General features: G+C 40.4%; 1 protein-coding gene across 2 annotated transcripts in view; it reads left to right on the top strand.

Moving 5' to 3' along the window:
* NCOR1 (nuclear receptor corepressor 1) overlaps positions 1-17681 on the top strand; it is a 60732-nt gene that overhangs the window by 3824 nt on the left and 39227 nt on the right. For both annotated transcript variants that reach the window (XM_017821577.1, XM_017821576.1), the window contains exons 2-6: positions 9744-9921; positions 11358-11494; positions 13674-13869; positions 14859-15041; positions 16943-17056. In XM_017821577.1, coding sequence (XP_017677066.1) covers positions 9814-9921; positions 11358-11494; positions 13674-13869; positions 14859-15041; positions 16943-17056 — 738 coding nt within the window. In that variant the 5' untranslated portion in view covers positions 9744-9813. The remainder of the gene's footprint in view (positions 1-9743; positions 9922-11357; positions 11495-13673; positions 13870-14858; positions 15042-16942; positions 17057-17681) is intronic.

Here is a 17681-nt window from a genome sequence, read left to right as displayed (position 1 = left end):
CCAGGTTCACGTTTTTCAGCTTTTCCTCTGTTTTTATGCTGTCTGAAATACTGGACTGACAGAGAAGGGGTGTCTGGAAGGTGGGGATAATCAGTGTAACTCCATGGTTTATCTTTCTTGGAATGCTCTGCCCAAAACCTGTCCTAATAAGTGTGTTCAGTTACCTGTTCCATTATGGACATTATTTGTGTGGGTGCTGATGTTTCCCTGTGGTCTCAAAGATCACATGTAAACATATCTAAAACCTTGAAGTTCTGGGTTGTTTTTTTTCACTCCAGATCTGAAGGATTCCTTATATCATTCCTAGTTCAAGACCTCTTCCATTCTATGCCTTTTTCTGTGACCTGGAGGCCGTTGTGTGAGTCCCAGCTGGAGTAACATTTTTATATATTGGTGCATTCCCTGTGAAGTAGAACATCCCAATCATAAAGGTGGTAACAATAAACTTTGTCTCCAGAAGGCCCTGGTGCATTTCCTGTGGAATATCGGAATGGACCGAGGCACTGTCTTAGATGCAATTAAAAAAATGTTATTTTAACCTTATTGTATTTTTAGTTAAAAATCTAGACTTGATTTTATCTGAACCCAGTCAACTGAGGAGAATTATGAGGCTGATACTTGGTTTGTCCTGACCCTTTTTTTATAGAATGTTTTCTCCTGCAATACATCACAGTTTGTGGAGCTGTGGATTTAGTCAGTATGGATTAGCCAAGTTGTATTTCCTTTTCCAAACCAAAGCTGCTTTTAAAAGCTGCCACTACAGAGATGCTTTTGATAATCAATGAACTATAAGAAGAGGCTGGAAACTTTAAATGATCACATAATTTCTTGTATGTTAGGTGATGTCAAAAGCAGTTTTACCTGCAGACGGATCAACAGTGGAGGAATAATTCACGTGCAGAAGCTGTTTTTGATGTGCCTGTGCTTTCAGTCCAAAAAGGAGAAGAAAACTTGTTGTTTTGAGAGAATATTTTATGCCCAGTGTGTGATATATCCAAAGTGTGAGACATCATGGTTGTTTCTAAATCACAGATGAAATGGGAGAAAAAAGGTGAATTGGAGTGAACCTCAGTGAGTTGTTGGACACTGAGTGGGGAGTGAGGATGAGGTGCTGGGGAAGGTTGTTGCAGTTTTTATCTCTGTGGTTTGTGTAGCATCTCTTGAGCCTCTTGCCTGCTGCCAACAGGGACTCTGGAGAGTGCCTGGGTTGGTTTCTGTTTCCCTGTAAAGGTCTGAGGGTGAAGTTTGAGTGCTCCAGTTGATGTTTCATAATCAGTTGAATCACCTGTGGCAAGGATAGGACCCTTCAAAAGAGGTAAGGTAGATATCTGGGATTGGGAACTGCTGGAATTACCTCAGAAAAAAGATGTCTCCCCTTGGGAATGAGAGTCCTTACCTGTGGTTTTTTCCTGTTTGGGCTTTGTAGGGTTTGGTTTGGACAGTCAATTCTGGAGATTTGGTTTCTTTGGCTCATGAATTTTTCTTGTGGTGCACATTAACTGTGTGCTATTTGCCATATTGGGACAACCAGGAATCTGATGTTCCTTGGAAAACCAAAACATCTTCTAAATGTCTTTAGGAAATAAGCTATCTGTGTTTCTATGATATACTTTTAGAAACAGAAAACCTTGTAAGGTTTGTACCCTCCTTGGGTTTAAGTCATCACTCAGTGGTATTTTTAGTCAAGGAAATGTCTACATCCTTGATTTCCATTTCTGAATGGAGAACTTCCTCCTACCTCCTTTGGCTGGTTTTGGTGTTATTGTGACCCTCCTTGGCAGAAGGGAGCTGGGTAGGCTCCTTGGCAGGCAGTGAGAGCTGTTCCTCCATGAAACCCAGAGGAGATTTCCTCCCCCAGGAATTTCACGTATCCCAGTGTGTTAACTGGTGATGGAAATACGTGCTCTGATTGGAAATGGATGTGCTCAGCACCCCTCTTTTTTTTTGGGTGAGGCAAGTGGGTGATTAGAAACTTCCTAAAATGTCAGTGTGATCTTTGCTTTTCCTGTGATGTTCCCCCATCTAGTGCAGCAGAGCTGTGTGTGGTGGATAGCCTGGGTCTTGATATCATGTATTAGCTACTTTTCCTCAAGATCATAAATTACAGGAGGGATTAAAATAGAATTTCCTGGAGAAGAGTCTCTTGTCAGCTAAATTTGATCGACCCCGTTTTGGTAGAGCACAAATTCTGTTTGTCTTTGTAGTTACAGGAGAGGGAGCGAACTGTTACTTAAAGGTGAGACATAACAATGTGATCCTGAGATTTGGCAACAGTTTGGTCATAAATTACATATTTAAATATACAACCAATAGTCACCTTTGGAATGGCAACAAAAATAGTTTTAAACGACTCTTTAATACTTAATATTTAATGTTCCAAAAGCTATTACTTAAGTACTTTAAGGACTTGGTAGTCTGTTAATAGGAATTCTTTTTTCTATTAAAATATGAAGTATAAAATAATAGTTTAGGTTTTTGGCTCTTTTGATGGAGATGGAAAAGAGTAAATGTGACATCTTGAACTGACAGCTGTAAAGCTCCTTGACTTCTGTCATGTCTGTAATGGGCTAAATTAAAGTTTACTGTGCTTCCATGTCATGTAGAATATGTCAGACACTGTAGAGCATTGTGAGGTAATGCTTTGGATGTTCGGAAATAAGATTATATTGTACACTAATGGAAATTTCAGGGTGTGGAAAGGGTCAAATGCAGATGTTTGGGCTTTTCTTAATATTTTTTTCCCTAATGCTCCCATTTTTGTATTTATGTCTTCATATATATTAATTATTAATGGAGAGAATATTGTTTAAAGTTGGTAGTAAAACACAGTCTCATAGATTTAAGTCTTTTACTGTATTTTTAGCAGGGATAGAAATAGAAATTTTTACATCAATAACCTTGTGAGCAGAGGGAGTGCAACTGTGTAAGATTAAAGTTCTTGGGAATTTATGGTGTATTTTACATGTCTGTCACAGGAAAAGAAAAGGCATTTGCACATGTGGAATTGTCATGGAAAATTCAGTAGTTTTAGTTGTTCTCGACTTGGAGAAAATATGTTCATTGTTTCCATTCATTCCATATGCCCATGTGCTTTGACTGCAAGCTTTTGAGTATTCTGCAACATAAATCTGAGTGAAAAAAAGAGTGAAAAAACGATTGAAGAAAGTGTGGAAGAGGTCCTGAGCTTTGAGGATGATGTCTGTGTTCTGCAAAAATCGGAAGCACAGTGTTCTGGAACCTATTTAAGTGGCCTTTATTAAATTGTCTTTAATTTTAGTGCTGACCTATTAACATTTTTTTTGTACCATGCAAAGAATTTTTCATCTTTTGCAGGGTATGCCCAACAGATTTTCGTACTTTGAAGCTCATCTGTAAGCTTGGATATTGTAGCTGGAATACACTTCCTTCAGTTCTTGTTTTAAAGCGCAGAATTATCTTAGATCTGCTCAGGCATCAACCTTCTGGTAGGTTCTTGAATGAAAACCCTCTCTCTTTTAGGATTGTCCTACCTGTTGATCTTGAAGCTGATTTTCTCACCCTTCTATCCCACAATACTTTGCAGAGTTTTGTACAGTCAGACTCGAAGGGTTGTCACAGATCAGGTTGAAACCAAACTTCTTTTCTTTGTCACCAGATTTTGTCCTCTGAATAACTGTCATGTGACTTTGCTGAGAACTGGACATGGAGGAGTGACTGAAGGACTGATAACTGCTCTGGAAGTGTCTGGTGCTTTTTTAGGGAAAGCTTTTCAACTGCTTAGTCAGTCTGAGCTTGCAGAAGTGCCATTAATGTTCAGGCCATTGGAGTTCTAGATGTTAAGTGATACTTAGCCTTGTACTGTGTCTATTAGTTTGAATAAATATCTTTTTATGTGGAAGTTGGGCCCATTAACCTATTTTTAGCAATCTGCCAGTATTTACTTGTCTAAGGCATATCCCCAGGATGCAAAGTTGATGTTTTCGCTTGAGCGTTTGAACAGATTAATGATTATCTGGTAAAATAAAAATACTACTAGGAAGATTTGTTTTGCAAATCTGGCAATACACTGAAGGGTTTTACTTATGTGACTCTGGACTTGTAATTTTGTGTTGTGTCTTGGAGGAACAGACATGGGTCTGTAATGAAATCAAGTGGTTTAATAGGGTTGGTCCTTAAGTACGGCCTGGTTTTGTTTTTTTTCCATGAGGTGGTTTCATTACCTTTTTATGAAGTGAAATCACAGAAATAATTATTCACAAGTATTGTTATCATGCTTTGGATAAAGCCTTTCCTACCACTGCTGAAACACTCCCTTCACTCCTCGTTTTCTCGCCAGAGTAAACTTTGAATAAATATCCCGGAATTAATTTTGTGCTTCACTGTCGATCCCCTGCGTAAGGCAGAGCCTTCCTTGCTCTGCCACAGGTTAGATAAATCACAACTCAATTTACTAAAGCTGCTGATTTAAAAACAAAATCCCCCAACTCTGTTTAGACTATAATCTCATTCTTTGCACTCTTTTTATCACACTTAGTTTGCTCAAAAACAAGATGAGGAAAATTCCCAGAAGGATGTGAAATTTAATTAGCGAGCGTTGGTTAAGTACTTCGAGATGGCACGAAAATGACTGCGAATGCAAAAGTGTCAGCTTGGTTTGGATAGCTGGAGAAAAATCGAGGCTACCCCTGAGACTGATCTTTTATCTGTGAGGGTGAGTGGAGGAGTTGGGGACAGGATATTCCAGGGAGTGGGACGTGGTTCCATGGACATGGAGTAGGTGAGTCCCCTCCCACCAGGCCTCCTGACCCCTCCAGCTGCCCTCGGGTCTGTGGCCACGCGTTGAACGGTTTTGGGGAACTGGCCTGCTAAAAATAGTCACGGTTTGTAACCTGCTGTGTTTTTCCAAGTGAAGAGCTGCTTTTCTCTGGCTTTTGCCTCCTCAGACTGCTGCAAGACTTGAGTCTGATTTCTGATTCAGACATTAACTGTTTCCTGGGGAGTCTCTGACAGATTTCTTAACCTTTCTGTGACTCATTTTCCCACGTGTCTGCTGAAGATTGTACGGACTTCTGCTTCTTTCTGAAGTGTTCCGAGTTCTGGAGATGGAGCTGAAATTACGCTCTGATTGTTGCCATTATAATATCCAGTTCCAAATTATTTCTAACTTGTTCAAAACTCCCTGCATATGGTAAATGTAAGTGGGAACAGTAGCTTTTAAGGGGAATTCTGAATTGGATCTGTTCAGTAGTTTGAACCAAAGAGAGAAGTATCCTCATACCTTTAGAAATAAATATTGTTAAATCATTTCCTTGCCTGAGAAGCTCAAATTAACACAAGGCCAAGCATCTCTTCACAGTTCTTGAAACTTTTACTCTTGTCACTGCTTTTTCTCAGCGAGGTATCTTCAGACTTAGCTGTTTGTTTTTTGATTCTTTGCTCCTACTTGTCCTGTAGTTTTTATTTTCTTTTTAATATTATCCATTTGATGCTACTGGGTTTCCACAGAGTCTGTGAATATCAGTGAAATGGGACATTAGTGCACAGTGTCTGGGTTCTGAACTGCAAACCAAGACATATTTCTTTCTGCCCTTTCTAATTGTCAGTATTTGGTGAGACAGACAATTTGCCAGCCTGGTTGTCAGCTGTATGAAAGTATTCACGACCCGTCTTTATCTTTGGGAGACATGTAAGGCAGAATTCCAAAATCTGTTACAGCTCCTGTAAATGTTTATATGAGAAACCTCTGAAATTTGCAGAGTAACATGAAAAGGTATAAAAATACTTGTCTGAAAAATAGGACCTTGCTGTCATTGACTGAGCGGAGTTGGAAGCTGATTTCTAACGTTGTAATTTGTCGGGGTGCTGAAAAGGAAGGTGAGCAGCCTCTGTTCTGGCAGAGGAGAGGGAACCAGTGCAAGGATCAGAGAGGCAGAGAGAGTTAATAAACAGTGAGGAACTTTAAAGGAGGATTCTGGTTGGATTTGGGTAGAGCAGGACGAGGTTTGTCATGACTAATGAAAGGATACAGCCGGGAGGAAAGCCCGGATGAGGTTGTTTACAGTCTGCACACACAGTTCCAGTTTTATGCAAAAGGATGGCTGTATTTAAACATAATCGGGATGTATGGAACTTGGAGAGGTTACAGCAGGAAGCTGGCACTGCCCTCACTGACCAAGGAGTGGATTGATGAAGAATAATCTGTGTCTGCTGCAGACATGGGAGCAGATGCTGAAGGGAGAGGCAGATGCTTTTACATGTCAGGTCATGAGGTTGCCTGCAGAGAAATGAGAGCTGAAGTCAAGCACTTAGATCCACAATTGCAGAATTAAGGCAGTAAGACAGGGAGAGATGAGCAGAATATTGATGGTAATTCTATTGGCAGATATCAGCAAAAAATTCAACCCCCCTCCCCCCAGTATGGCAGAGAGGATAAACAAGCTGGTGCTGTAGGAGCCTGGGAGATAAAGGGGGGACTGCAGGGGCACGTAGGGAGGTCAAATCAGGAGAGTGTGTAGGCACGTGGATGTGTCTGTAACAGGAAAAGGAGGCTTAGAGGGAGGGAATATTGTACTTCAGTGTCATTTTACGTGCTGTACTACAGTGGGGATTTTGTCTTGAAAGGAATGAGATCCTACACAGGATCCCCAGCCTTCAGTTCCCTCCACACCTTGTAATTGCCAATATGTGACCACGTTTTCCTCTACTGTTACCCCCTTATCTCTGCTGCAGTTGTGCCAGTTCCTTCAGGGAGGAAGAAGAATGCACCCCCACCATTGATAACTGCATGTTTTCTTTTCTTTTTTTTTTCTTTCTGCATTTCTCACCTCTCATACTGACCACGATTATAATCTCGAATTCTGCTTGTTGCTTTCCTCTGTTGGCAACTTTTCTTTGCTTCCCTTTAAAAAAAAATTCAATTATGGTGCTTTGAACGTGATCACACTTGCAGTTCTCAGGAGGAAGGTCATTAGACTCAGTGTTTGCCTGTGTATTTGTGTAAAACTTTTTGATTATGAGGGGGTTTAAGTTAACAATGGTGGAGGGATGAAGGATGTTCTTGCTTGTGTTCCATGGCCCCTTCCTCCCCCTCATCTTTCCACCTCCAGCACAGAATCTGGAGAGATGGACAGGATCTCTCATTGCAGTTGGTTGTGGAAGCTTCTATATCAATGAAGATTTCCAGATGAACACTTGTAACACAAACCCAACACTCTGTACACTTAAGTTCTTGTGAATGGAGAAATGGCCTTTATAGCACCACAGGAAGTGAGAGTGGATTGAACTTTCAGCACCTGGGTTAATGATCAACTTGTGGGTTTGACTGAATGTTGAGAAAATAAGGAGCAGATGTAACTTGACTGAGAGAAACTAGAAAGGACCTTGAATCGTGCAGTACTCGGCCTGTATTTGTGTGTGGTTTTCAAGTGGTTGCTTTCCTGATCCCCTCTGCATCCATTAAGAAATCTTAAACTGAAAAGCTCTGACTCAGGGAATCTCTGAGCCACAAGCTGTGTCTTGGAAGCCACTAGAAAGAAGGCTGGAGAATTTGTTGGAAAAATACTGGTATGTGCTCCCTGAATGCCTTCTGCTGACCTGCCAGGCACAGCAGAGTGGGCTGGGGGAGCTTTGCTCACACCCAGCATTACTGTCTTTATTCCTCACTAAAGCTTTTGAGGTGGAGCAGATATATATAAGTATATTATATATACACATCTGTATATATATAATATTTATAAATCTATTATATATGTGTGTATATATATGTATGCATATGAAAAAAAGTATAAAATCCAGTTAGTCACCTTCCATGTATTTATGAAAACTGCACATGAAGCTGGTGAGGGAGCACAGGTTGGGGCATCAGGACTTCATCAGGCTAAGATTTGTACTTTAATAACCTTAAATTCTTTGAGCATCTCTATACCATGGAGCCAGTTGTTCAGTTAATGATAAATGTTCACCAGCCTGTGACAGGAGTGGTTGTCACATCAATAAACACTTGATTGAACTGACAGCTTTATGCCATAGTATTAATTTCTGTGAAAGTCCATGTAAGAAAGAGAAATCCAATGTTTTCTTTTTGCTGTAGCTGTGCCTTAGGAGTCCATTGGAGTGTTCAGGGGTACCTTGCAGCTCTCACAACGTGTGTTGGCTTTCTGACACTGTTCCTTGATTAAATGGAAAGCACATGACTCAGACCCATCAGACCATCACACAGTAAAGCTGCACTCTAAGGAAGGCAGTGTGAATGATGAAGCATAATAAATGTTAATGGGGAAGAATTCTGTGAGAACTTGTCACTTGGATATGAATTATAGGTACTATAATAGATGTATGGGTACTATAAAGCATGCAACTAGTGATCTGTAGTATTGCTTTGATAGAGAAATTGTTGTTTTTTCTTTGATTTTTCATATCTGAAAATCAGGTTAAAGAGTTAAATTTGTCTCATTATTCTGATAGCTCAACATGTAAAGCTTTGTTTGATGGAGAATTAGGGGGGGAAAAAAGCCCAACCAGAACAGGAATGATAAAGTATGTCAGGTATACTTTAGGATCTGCTGTGTCTGATCCTTTCCTGAGCTGATTTTGTCTATTGACTGTTGATGGAAAATGCAGTTCAGAAGTGTAAGTTTACAGGTGATATTTGTGAAAGGCTGCAGATTTATGTGCTTTGAAACATAGCCATTGAGGAGGGGGGTCAACAGTGACTTATTTGAAGGTCTGATGTATCTGCTGGGCTCTGGACAAGAGCTTGAGAATTTGCTCCAGGTCTGATAGGATTCTGTATTTAATACATAGGCTCCAAGGATCACATCTTTTGAGCCATCAGAGAGAAATACTTTCTGTTCAAAATATATTTATGTCCAACTTTTTGCTTAGAGCCATAATTTACCTGCTCAAAGCACTGATGGGGTTGCAGGGTTTAATCAATGTATTCTGATCTTCAGCAGCTGAAACGACCCCCAGCCTCAGGCACGCTCTGACTTTGGTAATGAACTTGTCTGGATTTTTGCAGTGTTTAAAATCTTCCCCAGTCAATTTGCGGTTCAGCGTTTGCTCACCTGCAGCTGGACAGTGCAGGAGAGGCAAAGTAGTCACTGATTGTCAGCTAAGCAGGATTGTTTTAAGATTCACAGTGTATTCAGTGACATCTGTATGAGACAAACTATGCTGGCAGTAGAAGCAGAGCTGTTTTTCTGCTTTATAATTGCCTTTTTTACCAACTACTTCAGTAATGCTGCTGTTGGATGGTAATGGTGTGTAGGGCCTGACTAATCCACTGTGGTTTAGTGGGCCACAGGTGACACTGAGTGAAGCAGCCCTAAGATTTCCTGAATCTGAAAGTAAGAAACTGTTCATAGAATCCAAAAACTCTGTAGAAGAAATGAAAGTGAATTTCGTGTTGTGCCAAAGAAATTTACTGTAAATGAAGAGTCCAACTGTAGACTATTAAAACCTCTTCAACATTTATTTAAAGTGACCTACTTTTCTTTTAAAATCCTCCTAATTCAACTGGTAACTGGTAAAGTGATGTATTGACAATATAATCCTCAAATCTTTGTGTAGACAATGCTGACATGTCTCATTTTGAGCCCATTTAAGACCCGTTAACATGTTTCAGACTGGAGTAACCTATTAAATAAATACATCAGGAAAAAGCTTTTACTGGTAATGGTTGTTTTGCTTAGGTGACTATGGCTGTAATGTATTGTGAGTACATCTGGTACTTCAGTGCTTATCAGTGATCTTTTTTCCTTTAGGCGGTTTCCTAGAAACATGATTGCTTGCTGGGCTTGATCTCACAGCTTTGTGGAGACTTCTTCCCTGATAATGTCAAGTTCAGGCTACCCTCCGAACCAAGGAGCATTCAGCACGGAGCAGAGCCGCTACCCCACTCACTCTGTGCAGTACACCTTCCCCAGCACCCGGCACCAGCAGGTAAGGGAGGGGACACGAGGCTCACACACTCGGCAAGGAGATAATTCAGGTGTTTGCTGGGCCAAATGGCATTATTTTTGTTTTTTTAATCTGATGTGACACAAGTCACCCGCGTTCGAGAACACCGGAGTGGCACATCAGTGTGCCCCGCTGGGGAGAGCTGCTGCCAGGTTCTTACAGAAATACTTATGGGCTGGTTTGGTTTGTTTTGCTCTCCTTTTTTTTCTGAAGCACTGCATTTTGCTTCTTCAAGATTACATATGTATCTGCTTTTTTACCTTTTTTGTTTTTTTTTTTTTGGACAGAAAACTGAGTTTTATCATTCCATGATCATCATCACAGTGAATTAATACAAACTTCCTGGTCTCATCATCTACTTTCTCATGGTTTTATCATTACTTTCTCACTTTTGAATAAATTCAGTAGGGATTCTGTTCATAAACTTTTGTTGCAGTATTGGTCTGGATTCTCTGTGAGTTAAATCTGTTACTTGTCAAAAATTGTGTGCAAGGTGGAGAATGTGTTACAACAAAAACTTGTGTTATGCTGATTTTTTTTTTATTTTTTTTTTTTTGTGTGAAGCAGCTGCACTGGTGCTTCCAGCTGTGTTCTGCTGGCCAGAATGGGAGTAATGGATTTTTAAGAGTATCCTACTTGGTCATTTCTGCTGAGCATTAGTTCTCCCATCCTGTGCTCATGTGGGCTGTGGAGGACCAGCTGTTGGCTTTACAACAGTTCAGGTTTCCCTTGTTTTAATGAAATTCCCCTCCTGCTACAGACACTTTAGATGGTTTGTTCTATTTACATGTTTGCAAAAGGAAATTCAAGAATTGGAGCTTATTGGCTTCATGTTTATTTTTAGATAATTTACATAAACTAAATTTTATGGGTAATGATCTATTACATGTGTTACAGAGCTTCTCTTTGTTAATGCCAGCTGCATGTAATTTTTAAAAGCGAGTATATACATATATACAAGTAAATTGTCCTCTACCTCACTCTGTACGTTCCATCAACTGGATCCTCCAGTCATTTGACTCTTAATCCTAATTAATAATGTCTGATGTAAAAATGTCTTGAGGTGATAACACAAGAAATTGCCTCGAGGTTGCTAAAGTGTATTCCCGTTTTACCATGTTGCAGTTGGATGTGCAAAACTGATTTTAAAGGGTATTTTTTAGAGGATATTCATCTGCTGCTGACTCATTTGTGTTTTGTTGGAAGTTGTTAATGGCTTAGGTGGAATTCTTAGTGTAAGTATTTAGTCTGTTTAAAACATTCAAAACTTTAGAACTGCCATGTGCAAACATTATTTTTTGAGCTGGAATAAGACTTGGTCGATCTGGTGTTGGTCTGTGTTTAATATCTTTGGAAACGATCATGGTCCTGTCTCCTCACCTTTGTTCTCACTGACCCCAGGAGTGTGTTTCCTTTAGGAATTCGCGGTTCCCGATTACCGTTCCTCCCACCTGGAAGTCAGTCAGGCCACCCAGCTCTTGCAGCAGCAGCAGCAGCAGCAGCAGCTTCGGCGCAGGCCTTCCCTGCTCTCCGAGTTCCACCCGGGCTCTGACAGGTGAGAGGCTGCTTGGGAAGTGTGTGAACACCACTCTCCTCAGAGCCAGGCCTTTCTGTGGAGCTGGCTCTGATTTTTAAATGGAAAGGTTTGTTGACTTTCACAGCTTTTATCTAAATGCCTGACCCTCATTGGTGCTCCCCTGTTGTGGGAGTGGTGGAGCTGTTGTGTAATTCCTCGGTCCCTCTGGCTTAACTAATACCTTTGTTTCTCGGGCAGGAAGTGACAGTGCTTCACTTTCCCACACCTCTCCTGACAGCACTGTCTGGAAACTTCCGAGAACCCCAGTGCACGTTGCAAATGTTTCAATGCTGCTTGGGCTAAAAGTGTGTCAAGTTTGTACCTTTGGATAATTTCATTTTGCCGAGCAGGAGCAACGAGTGCAGGAGTTGTTGCACTGTGATTATTGCCTGTTCTGTTTCTTAAATTAGTCCTGGTTGTTCAACAGATGGTGTCTGTGTGGCTGGGCAAGTAAGGAACAACAGAGCTAATGGGGTATTGGAGTTGTAAGAACTGTGAAACACTGAGATGTGGCACCAAATGGACTTCTAGGCACAGAGAAGTAAATCAGTGTACACTGCTTTTAGCAGGACACTTGAGTGTCAGATCATTTGCTCTAAATGCCCTTTCTGTCAGTCTCATGTACCATTCCTGTCTCATGTAAGGAGATGCGACTGAGCTGGGGCCAGCAGGTTAACTGAGGACATGTGGAATGGGCAGCTACAGTCAATCATATGTTGTAATTTGCTTTCACTTTGGTAATATCTTCCCTCTCAGTGCAATGGGTCATTTCGTGGTGGATATTGAGGAATATTCAGTGTGCATCATCATTACTGTACTGTTGGTAGTTTCAAGGAAGTTTTCAGACAGAGTATATGCTTGAAGAATATTGAATGTACTCTGAACATCAAATTTGAAGATTAAAAACCCACTACAGATTAGAATTATATTAACTGGATTGTAGTAAGTTAGCAATATGTTAGGAATATGCTTCTGTTTTGGGGAGAGGTGAAAATGTGATTTATGCACTCAGTTCTTAAGCATATTAGTCTGCTGATGTACAGTTGTAAGCAAGTGTTACTGCCTGTAACAACCTCTTTTTTTCTTGCACTCACTGCTTGTAAAAACCTCCTTTTACCTCGAACTCTCAGTAAGTATATCTGTAGGAGCAACTTTATATGCTGGATTACTGCTCACAGTTTATTTTGGCTATAACTGACTGATCTGGTTCTGAACAAATACCCATGATGAATGTTATGTAAATACTGGTCTGGCTTAAAATCTCATTAGGATATTCCCAGAAATAACTCGATGATAGTGAAATCTGGGGCTCGCATACTGCCTTCATCTCGTGTCAGCAAAATGTCAGCAAGGCTCTGTTTTAATGCTGAGAATCGTAGCAGCTTTTAAAGTTCTCAAAACTCGAGTTTATAGCAGTAGTAAATCACCTCCCCAGACTGTAAATTTGTAAAAGCTTATTTGGGCTGCAGGAAGCTGCTGTCATCTCTTCAGTGGCACTTCATAGGAAGACGTGGAAGCATATGAGGCTCTTTTGTGGCCATCCTGTGCATTGCACTGGGAAGCAGCGAGGGATGCTGTTCTTGTGCATTTTTCTGAGAAGGAGGAGCCTTTAAATGACTCATGAGTTGAATCAATGACTGTTTCTGTCATATAGTAGCATTTTAGTAGAGCTCAAGTTCCAAATAGACTCTCATGGCTCATCCCAAACGTTCTGTGTATATTTAAAAATTATTTGTCTGCAAAGTTGAAATAATGGAGCTGTTGTGGCCATCTTCAGTGGAATATAGTGCTGAATTTTTCTCATGGATTTTTTTTTTTGGTGTTTGTAATTTGAATCAGAGCTTTGATTTGAACAATCTCATTGTAGCAGTGCTGAGTTCTTTAAGGATTTGTAATCTGGGTACAAATTCCTATCATTGTAATGATAGGAGTGCCTTAAACAAGGTCTTTTAAGATTCAAGTTCACTTCCTCTTTTCCAATGGATCTTAACTGTTGTGTTTTTGAAGGTCATACTTAAAAACATTTTTCTGCCCTGCTATTTAGAAGGAGCATCACTAACCTGAATCTCCTTTATATGTCAAAAGGGCTGAGGATCACCAAATACCTTTGTTGTATCGAAAATATATATTTTATTGGTTTATCTCTTCTGTATATTAGGCCTCAGGAAAGGAGGACTGGATATGAACAGCAATTTCATCCAGGTCCATCTCAGACAGATCATGATTCACTGGAATCTAAGCGACCACGTCTTGAACAAGTCTCTGATTCCCATTTTCAGCGTGTCAGTGCAGCTACTGTCTTGCCTTTAGTACATCCTCTGCAGGAAGGGTTGAGATCTGCAGATATTAAGAAGGTAAAACCACTTTCTGTGTTGATGGTGAAGGTGTAATTTTCTGTGCTGCAGTGAGCTAAGCAATTTTTTGTGTTAGGTGATTTTTTTTTATTTGTTTGGGTTCTTTCTTTAACCCCAGAAATTTGCTTTTATAAATTATCGGAAGCCGTGGTGGTGAGTCAGTGTTACTGTTTTTATACAGTCTGCATCAAACACATTACAAAGACTGGAATTCTGAGTTGCCACTACTCTCTTAAGTCACTCAAACCTCAGTTGTAAAATGATTATAGCATAGTGCATGAGATATTTCTGTTTTTCAGTTGAAAGCTGCTGGCAAATGCATACAAGTCCATTTTTTCTGTAATTAACATTTGTACTGAGTAGTCAAAATACTTCCTTCCACCCCCTTTCCCCTTTTAAGCATTTGAAATGAATCTGCTTATTTACATAACACTAATTATACTTGTCACTGTCTCATTTTGGGTAAATCTAGGACAATCTAGTTTGGGGTAGATATTTTCTAGTGTAGTTACTGCATATTAGAGCTAAGGTCAAGAGAACTTCACGTTTATAACCACAACTAACTTCAGATGTGCTTTATCAAGCTGGTCATGGTTATCTTCAGGAATATCCTCATCAGCTTATGAGATTATTGAGGAGTGGCTCTTAAGTAACCCTTTCTTTAAAAACAAAAGTTACTGTTTTCATTTATGAAGTTACATTTTAAAAAGGGAGACGTTTTAATCTCATTTTGCTTCCAAGGTAAATGTTGTAGTGTGGTGTTTTTTTTAAAAGGTGGCCTTTGAAATCACAGTATCATAAATGGGCTGTCAGTTAATTCTAAGGTATTTAGTGCATTGTTAAAACTTTCACTTAGCTTCTCAACAGAGAGATAGATAACTGGAAGTTGTTATTTCCTGGGTGCTGGTTTGGTTACTGAGCGCTCATTCCCGTGTTACCATGTGACTGATTTTTCCCAATCTCCTCCCTTATCCCCTGTCCCATGGAAGGACCCAGCTTTTGGAGGAAAGCATGAGGGACCATCTTCTCCAATTTCTGGTCAGCCTTGTGGGGAGGACCAAAATGCTTCACCTTCTAAGCTGTCAAAGGAAGAATTGATCCAGAGCATGGACCGTGTAGATCGTGAAATTGCGAAGGTTGAACAGCAAATCCTTAAACTGAAGAAAAAGCAAGTAAGCATAGCAGAGCTAACAACTGCTGTTGGTATCTGCCAGTGCAAAAGGTGTGGAAAAACTTCATTTGGTGGTGGTGAATTTTGTGGTTACATGAACCAAGGGAAGGAGTTAAAAAGGGAAGGTTATGTGCACGATTTTGCCGTTTTAAAGAAGTTGGACGTCGTGCTGTTTTAAACATTTTTGAAAGCAGGAGAAAGCCACACAGGAACACCAGCAATAGATGGTTTTATATTTGAAACTGCTGTTAGATGACTGGTGAAACAAGGGCACTGTGACTGTAATTTCAGCTTTAGAGCTGCCTGCTGGCCGAGGGGAGGGTGTCACCTTTCTTCTTTCGCAGTCTGCACAAGGGGAGAATCCCTTGCCTGCATCTGCAAAACCAGAGCTTGTACATAAGTCCTGGATCATCTGCTTTCACAGGAGCAAGAGATCCTAACATCTGGAGCTAAGGTCAGCCTTGGGGGAAGTGTAGTAGGAGGGCTGTGAATAAACACAGAGAGCAGAGAAATAAAGGAGGAAATACCACTTTTTTTTTTGTATGGTCCTGACTATGATTGGCATCAGAGAACTGCACTTCAGCCATTGGAAGCAAAGGAAATATTTGCTGGCAGCAGTTGTTGCCTTCCCAGTAGTGTTGTGGCCAAGTAAACCCACCCTTCAGTCAAGGCATCTGTTATTCATTGACAAAAACAAAGTCCTTTTTTCCTTTTCCTTTTCTGACTTTCAAAGATCCAGATAGAAATAGTGCCAGCTTTACTTTTTTTCTTTAGTGTGAACTCTGGAGGAAATGAGAGTTATGCTGTAGGATTTGTTAACTTGTAGGTCCAGGAACACAAAAAGACAGCTCTGGGGAGCTGTATGTTTTTATGGTCTGGAAGCATTTAATTATGTCTGAATTGTAATGACCTGTAAAGTGACCTCCAGCAGAAAACCAAAAAAGGATGTCACCGAGTACCTGTCTGTGTGCTAATGATGCTTATCTTTTTGTTTGTTCACTTTTCCACAAAATCAGCAAGTGTATCTCATCTCTGAAGGTTCATTTTTTCCCATTTGTGCATGATTTGACTTTAAAAAAATTACGAAGTTGCTGTCGCAATAATTGAGCCCGAGTCTTATGGCATTCTGCTAAAATGTTAGGGTTTGAATTCTTATGCAGCCTTAGAGCACAATCTAGCCAGGACTGTGGCAGGATGCATCCCTAGTGTCAGAAGTTCTTTGCTGTATGTTTGTGGCAGGTATGGATGAAGGATATTTAACAAATGGAGGTATTGCTGAACCAGATTTGTTTGATGTGGAAGTAAATCACAGCAGTGTAGAAGCTGGGAAAGTATTACAGGGTGGGTTTTTGCTGTTGGTCTTTTTTTGTTTGTTTGGTATTGTGACAGTCTTGGAACTTTGATACATGTGGAGTGGTTTATTTTTGCTGTGAAGTACATTTAGAATTATGTTCTCTGTGGAGTGTTTGAAGGACTTTTGTACCTTTTTAAACAATAAGACAGTAGTAATGATGGCACTTGAACATCTGCAATGTAGAAAGGCAGCTCTGTGGCTTATTTTCCCTGTGAGAAGGCAGGTCTGGTGTAGCCATTCTCCAAAGGTCATATTTTTGTTTCAAGTTAATCATGATAAATTTTGAAGTGATGGTGGCTTTACATGTCAGGCTGAAACAAGTCTGGTGAGTCTTGTAAACAGTTAATTTGAGTTACCAACAGTACAAAAAATAGCCTTGTTATCATCCCTATGGGCATTTAAACCATTTCATTCATTCCTTGTGAGTGAAAGACCGAAGTAGGAGCCCCTGCTAACTGTTGATCAGATGCATATTTTATCTCTGGTGACTAATTACTGGTGGGGGTGATGGGGTTTGGATGGCTGATTCTCTTTCTTTGGTCTCTTAGCAACAACTTGAAGAAGAAGCTGCTAAGCCTCCCGAGCCAGAGAGGCCCGTGTCCCCTCCTCCCGTGGAACAGAAGCACCGCAGCATTGTGCAGATTATTTACGATGAGAACCGGGTGAGTGGCCTTTGCCGTTCACTGAGCGCGGCTGGGACTGACCCCGTGGGCTGCAATTCCTTGGGCCTTCATTTACTTCCCTGGGGCAAGTTCTGCTTCTTGTGTTTTATTGACTTGCCCACCCTTCTTTTAATGTTCATTTACTTCTTTAAATGAAAGACACTTGCATGACATTTTGATTCTTGGTCACAGGATCCTTCTGTTTTCTAAGACCCACAGCTGTGGGTCTCATCCTTAGACCCCTGTGCTGAGATAGATATATACAGATACAAACATACACATATATATATGTACACATACATGTGTGTATGTGTGTAGATATGAAAAATGGTTCAGAAATTTATCTTGAATTCCCTATTCCTCACATCAAGCTCACAAGCTTGGCTGAAGACTCTATGTTTAAATGAGCTGAAGGGAAAAAACTGCACATGTTGTAAGATTCTGTGCCTTCTTTATAAGCTCTGACTTCTGGCACTTCAGGTTTGGATAAATGGACAGATAGGCAGAAGTAGTGTAGAGATGAACTGTGGGCTCGTGTTGTTTAAGTGGTGAGAAAAATTCCAGGAGCTCAGTAATATTGCCAACAGTAGCAAAGGGCTTCCTGCCTTTTTTTCCCCGTGGTAGT

Source organism: Lepidothrix coronata, unplaced genomic scaffold (assembly GCF_001604755.1).
Source record: "Lepidothrix coronata isolate B3197 unplaced genomic scaffold, Lepidothrix_coronata-1.0 Scaffold91, whole genome shotgun sequence".
NCBI classification, from domain to species: domain Eukaryota; kingdom Metazoa; phylum Chordata; class Aves; order Passeriformes; family Pipridae; genus Lepidothrix; species Lepidothrix coronata.
This window is presented reverse-complemented; position numbering and strand designations above follow the sequence as displayed.